The following is a 6,534-nucleotide window of genomic DNA, read 5'->3' on the forward strand; positions in this document are numbered from 1 at the left end:
GAGGCTCATAGTTGAGCTGTCAGAGCAATTAAACTGGTGCGGCAGGAAAAAGAGCACCACCCCCTCCTCCCTCCCAATAGCACTCCTCCACCTCACCCTTCTATTCTTCCACCTCTCATTTTCCCCTCATCTTTCTCTGTCTGTGCTGAAAAGGCCTTTCCCAGGATAAAAAGGTCTGCTGATTAGAGCGAGTACGAGAGTGGGGTTATCTGGGCCCTGCAGAGGTATGTGACAGGCCAGGAATGGGGAAGCACTACAATAGTACCTCTGTAACATCACCGGGGTCCCGCGGGGGCCCCTCTCACTCTCATAGAGAGATTTCAGCACCGGAGAGACGACACGGACTGAGATAGAGTCCCGTTCTTGTCTTTATGCTTTGATAGAATTGGAAAATGGGTGCAGTGCTTCATTGAAATGTTCAAACATATACAGTGTATAAGATAACAGTTGGGATAACTCCAAAGAGCTTAAAAGTCAATATTCGATGTGTCCACCTTTATTCCTTAATAACTCTCTTAAGCAGCATTTCTTAAAGTGGTGTTTGGGAATAGTTCTCCAGGCTTCCTGAAGGCCATTCATGGCTGCTTTTTGATCCCACGCTGTTTCAGTAATGTTGAGGAGGAAGGCCTGTTCATGACTGATACGGCTCCATTGTGTGCTTTTTTCCATCCGTGTACGCTTTTACTGCACTGGGAGTGTGTTTGGGATCGTTGTCATGCTGAAAAATGAAGCTGTTGCCAGTCAGACATTTTCCAGATGGTGCTACACGGTGGGTTAAAACCTCACTGTGCTTTTCTCCCTTTAAAATTCCATAAACCTCCAACACCACTGGCTGAAACGCTGCCCAAAACCATGACAGGGCCTCCACCGTGTTGTACACATGGCTGTTGTCCCTCTCTCCTGACCTCGGCCATACATACACACCCTGCCTTTCTTAAGAATGGGCCACCCCTTCTACTGAAGCCATTTCTGATCAGGTTTCAGTGAACAGTAGACGTATCAACTGAAGAATGAGTCCAAAGAAACACTTTGAAAGACCTTCAGAAAGGCTGCAGGACTGTTGCTCAAGACCACTTAAAAAAATTATGAGAAAATCCGGCTTCTTGAAAGCAAAATATAAAGAAGCTCGAGACTTCTGCACTGCACTGAAGCTCTACTGTAGTGTGAGTGTGTGTAGTCCTCCCAGCTCAAAGCCAAACTGTGGGCATTTGAAGTTTTCCCTCTTGAAGAAGAAAGTCTTTTCTTTCCAGCCTCTGTGTCTGCCCGTCTTTCTCTCGCTGTTCCTCTTCCTCGCTCAGCTCCTCTTCTCTCCTCTTCTGTTCACAGGTGGTGTGGAGAAAACTGGGTGATGCAGCAGGATCAAAGCTGTCCGTCAGACAGCACCTCTCTGGTAACCAGTTCAAAGGCCCGCTGTAGCATATCAGCCCTAGAGAGAGACGGAGAGATATCAGGATCCACACTCACCTGAAACGCCACCTTCCCACCTGCACCTACACGGACCCGTCACGCCACCGTGCTCCCACCTGCCGACAGCACCCGGCATTCCTCCGGCGAACGCTCTCTTTTTAGACTGGCTACAGAATGGACCTGTTAGTCTCGTTGTTGCCTGTATACGTTTTTGGATCTCTGCGCTGACATGTTGACAGCCGGCAGCTAGTGTCACCAACCCGCCACTTTTCTGCATCGGTTTGGAGGCTTTCTCTTTTCTCTCTGTAAACAAACACCCGCTTTCGCTCCTTTAGAGCTTAGCTGAGCTGTAATAAGCTAGGGATGAGACGTGGTTTCGAGCACAGGTGACGGGGGTGGGGGGGCAGAAGTTGGCAACAGTGAGGCGATTAATACTAGTTTCTATGGAGAGAGACACCCCCATCCCCTCCCGAGCTCCTGTCACATGTATGACCCCGCCTCCCCACTTCCTCCAGCGGTCAATGAGTATAACTAGCATTAGCATTCTATAATGTTAGCCAAGTGAAACCCACTGTGACCTAGCGCCTTTTTGCTCGTAAGACAAGTCTATGGATAATAAAGTCTAGAGATCGCTGTTAACTCGTGTATATTATGTATAAAACCATAGCATTACGTCATTGTTTCTGTTGATTTGACTTTATTTTGTATTCTAGCGTGGCCATGTGATCAACAATTGAGTTCTAAAAAGCACACACATACACACCTACATATACAAACACACACAGACCTCAAACAGGGTTTGCTTTTGGTAATACTCTTTTTTTTGTTATTGTCATCGTTATCATTATCATTCTTTTCCAGATGAATTGCTCTTACTCCTTCTCTCTGTAATGTTCGTTCAAATGTATCCGGGCCATTCTGAATCTGCCGTCTCGCTCTGTTTATTAAGGAACAGATAAATTTTCTTACTTTTGTGAAACGGGCTAAAAATTGTATGCTGTGTGCATGCTTGACAATCATTCTCTCAGGTTGGGAGGGCTACAGCTTTACCTTTGCCCATCTGTGACCGTGCGCGCATGTGTGTGAGTGTGTTTAAGAGTGTGAGTCTGTGTGGGAGGAGACTGAATGGTTGGAGCTGTAGCATCTGCCTGTGAATCCTCTTTTTTTGGGCCATTGAACCCTGGTTACAGCCCGATTGAAGGCTGATGAAGACATTTTCTGAATCCATCCAAAATAAAATGTAATTCAATAACTAAAATATCCTGAACCTCCCCACTCAGTTTGATCTGCTCTGAAACTTTTTTTTATACAGTGGTTTGAAAAGTGCATGTTTGTCACAGTTGCAGGTTTCAGATCATCAAAACTAATTTAAATATTAGATAAAGAAAACACAAGTAAACACAAAATGCAGTTTCTAAATTAAGGTGTTTATTATTAATGGGGAAAAAATCCAAACCTGCATGGGCCTGTGTGCAAAAAGTGATAACTGGTAACCTAATAACTGGTTGGGCCAGCAAAAACCGCAATAAAGCAGCAACAACTGCAATCAAGCATTCACAATAACTGGCAATGAGTCTTTTACAGCGCTGTGGAGGAATGTTGGCCCTCTCATCTTTGCCGAATTGTTGTAATTCAGTCACATTGGAGGGTTTTCGAGCATGAGCCGCCTTTTTAGGGTCCTGCCACAGCATCTCAATCGGATTCTGGTCAGGACTCATTTTACTTTGCTTAAGCCATTCAGAGGTGGTATTGCTGGCGTGTTTTGGGTCACTGTCCTACTGCAGAACCCAAGTGCGCTTCAGCTTGAGGTCACAAACAGATGGCCGGACAGTTGTAGGATGGTTTGGTAGACGACAGAATTCATGGCTCCATTTACAACAGCCAGTCTTCCTCCTGAGGCGGATTAGCAGCTCCAGCCCATCACACTACCGCTGTGACCCTTTCCAGACTGAAAGCTGTCAGTGTCTTTGTTTCTCAGGTGTTTCTTCAAGTCGTAGCATGATGTCTTGCTTTTTGAGATCTTTTAGCCTGCTCCACTTTGTCAGACAGGTTCTATTTAAGTGATTTCTCGATTCAACAGGTCTGCCAATAATCAGGCCCGAGTGTGTTTAGTGAAACTGAACTGTGTGGGGGGTTTTTTGGGGGGTTTTTTTTGGGTTTTTTTTGTTTGTTTGTTTGTTTTTTTAACTGAACTGTGGTTAATCACAGTTAATTCCTGATTTAACAACAGGGGCAATTACTTTTTCACACAGGAACTGGTAGGTTTGGATAACTTTTCTCCCCTAATCAGTGAAATCACCATTTAAAAACAGTGTTTTATACTTACTCGGGCTGTTTTTGCCTAATATTAAAATGTGTTTGATGATCCAAAACATGTAAGTGTAACAAATATGCAAAACACTGGGAAATCAGGAAGGGGGCAAAGACTTTTTCACACCACTGTATCTCTGACGATAAGGTTAGGGAAAGAAAAGTCACATAGATGGATATTAGACCGTTTCTCGCATCATGGATTCAGCAGGTGTGTTTATGCAGTGCGTGTTTTATTGAAGTTATTTTTTCTTTTTTAGAATATGAGATAAGTCTTCCCCTTGATGTCTCCGTACCATAAAACACTAACATTTAAAACAAAAAACTTTTCTTGATGTCAGAATGAACAAATACTGTTTGTCGGTGTATTTATTGCCAGGTGTAACATAGTGAGATAGAGATGGGAGCGCAGTTGGTAACTGAACGGTCACGTTTTAAACTCATCAGACGGATTTCGTGTTATTAAAGTTGTCTGATGAGTTTGCCGAGTGACTCGACAGCTCAGGCTCTCCCATCTCTAGTGTTATTTGTTCCAAATTAGAACATTTCTGAGGCTACCCGTTTGTCCACCTTGGTACTCTCAATTAAAGGGTTAAAATATATAGATATATATAATAATAATCAAAGTATGATTTTTTTTTTTTTTAAAGTGTCCTTTTTCTAGGAACCGATTTGAAGCCATTATACAATTTTGAATACTTTATATATGGCAAATGATTTGAGACGTGCCACACTGTTTTCTTTATTGTGTTTTAATTTGGACCCAGCTGTATATTTGAAGAAAAAAAAAAAAAAAAGCATCTGTAGTGTTTTTTTTTTTCCTGCCTATATGCTAAAGCCACAATACAGAAACCTAGAATCTACAGTGTAAATGTCTATTCCTTTAGTAACTAGCATGACTGGAACCTCTTTTCGTGGTTTCACCAATAAAGGAGAATATTTCGCTGGTGAGACCGAAAACATGAAATAGTCCACTTTTAGAAACATTTGGAAGAAAATAAACAAGTTGCTTAATGATGTTGTGAACGGCTCTTTATTTAAGCATGCGCTACATTTTTTTTTTTCACTAGCTGGGGTAGGCTGCCCTCTGGTGGCGGAACAGTGGAAATGAAAATGTAAAACCAAAAACTGGAATGCGCACCACTGGCCAATTTATTAGGTACCCCTGTTCCCTTCAAATCTGCCTTCATTCTTGGCGTAGATGTTGAAAACAAAACAGTGATTTTGGTCCACGTTGGCAGGATAGGATGACACAGTTTCTGCACATTTATGGTGAAAAATGGACATGTAAGTAAAGTTTATTTATATAGCACCTTTCACAGACATATGTCACAAAGTGCTTTACAAAGTAAAAACATAATACAGTCATAAAATACATCATAAAAACCCTGGTCTGCAACAATACTCACACAGGCTTTTAAATGTGGCATTTAAATGATGCTCATAGCGTATAGGTTGTGCTGGATCAGGTGACCCATGATGCACTGAGTGTTTCTTCTTCAGTCACCTTTCTCAATAAATCTCTGTCTCTCTTCCACGGCATGTCTTTATCCTGTCTTCCTTCTCTCTCCCCAACCAATCACAGCAGATGGCCCCGCCCCTCCCTGAGCCTTCTGCTGGAGGTTTCTTCCTGTTAAAAGTGAGTTTTTCCTTCCCACTGTCTTACTTGCTCATAGTGTGTCATGTGATTGTTGGGTTTTTCTCTGTATGTATTATGATGGGGTCTACCTTACAATATAAAGCGCCTTGAGACTGTTGTTGTGATTTGGCGCTGTATAATATAATTGTATGTTCAGAGATGCTCTTCTGCATACCTTGGTTGTAATGACTGGTTATTTGAGTCAGTGTAGCCTTCCTATCATCTCGAAGCATTCTCCTCTGACCTCTGGCATCAACTACGTATTTTTGCCAAGAGATCTGCTGCTCACTTTCTTTCCCATTTAACTTCACCAGGTCATCATGACTACGTCTATCTGCCTAAATGCTCTGGGTTGCTGCTATGCGATTGATTAGATATTTGCGTCAATAAGCAGTTGAATGGGTGGACTGAAGAAGTGGGGGAGTATCATTTTCACTGCTAAAACCGATTAGTGGAAAAGGTATCTGCTCATCTGTCTGTATCCTGGCCTCTGTTCATAAACATTTGACTGGTGGAGATAAAGAGGAACATGAGCTGGTGTGTAAAGGGTGGGAGAAATCTAAGCAACACCTTCTCTCTTCACACAGACCCCATTTTCAGCTATGAAGAGCAGGTGACGAGAACTTTTCTTACACCTAAACCAAAGCACAGAGTAGTCTAAGGCAGTTTTATACAGAAGTGCTCAAAAAAACTGAAATCTACACTTGCAAACTGTCCAGTGTTAGTTGTGGTTGATCTGTGTGTGTTTCCTGCAGTGCAAGGAAATAAAAGGTGCTTAAAAGTAAGCTGGTGGTGCAGCGGTTAGCACTGTGGCCTCACACCCAGGTTTTGCTTGTTCTTCCTGTGTCTCTTTTCTCAGAGTACTTAGATTCACTCAAAAGATGCTATTTTTTATTTTTATAGTTGTTTTTATGTGTGGCTGTAGGAAAGTTGTCACTGTTTACTGATGACCTGCCCAGGCTGTAACCTTCCGCTCTTCCAAAAAGCAGTTTTTCATCCTTTTAACTATTAGTGTTCTGCGTGTGTGTTCCCACTGCAGGAACAGCCACTCAGAGGTACCTAACCCAGAGGAAGTACTTCGCTCTGCTTTCTTTGATGAACTTTTGACTCTTTTAAACTTACGGCCATAAAAAGTACCATTTAAAAAAAATAGAACCAAAGCAAAACCCAGATAAAGA

General features: G+C 42.5%; 1 protein-coding gene across 4 annotated transcripts in view; it reads left to right on the plus strand.

Moving 5' to 3' along the window:
- The window catches only part of ccdc85cb (coiled-coil domain containing 85C, b), a 52,165-nt gene extending 47,433 nt beyond the window's left edge, over positions 1–4,732 (plus strand). For all 4 annotated transcript variants that reach the window (XM_085431342.1, XM_085431343.1, XM_085431344.1 and 1 more), the window contains one exon: positions 1,327–4,732. In XM_085431342.1, the coding sequence (XP_085287468.1) occupies positions 1,327–1,416 (90 nt within the window). In that variant the 3' untranslated portion in view covers positions 1,417–4,732. The remainder of the gene's footprint in view (positions 1–1,326) is intronic.
- Positions 4,733–6,534: the final 1,802 nt, after the last annotated feature.

This window comes from Copadichromis virginalis, linkage group LG15, assembly GCF_057382275.1.
Source record: "Copadichromis virginalis isolate Kocher_CV1m ecotype Utaka linkage group LG15, C_Virginalis_male_GT1.1, whole genome shotgun sequence".
Classification (NCBI taxonomy): Eukaryota; Metazoa; Chordata; class Actinopteri; order Cichliformes; family Cichlidae; genus Copadichromis; species Copadichromis virginalis.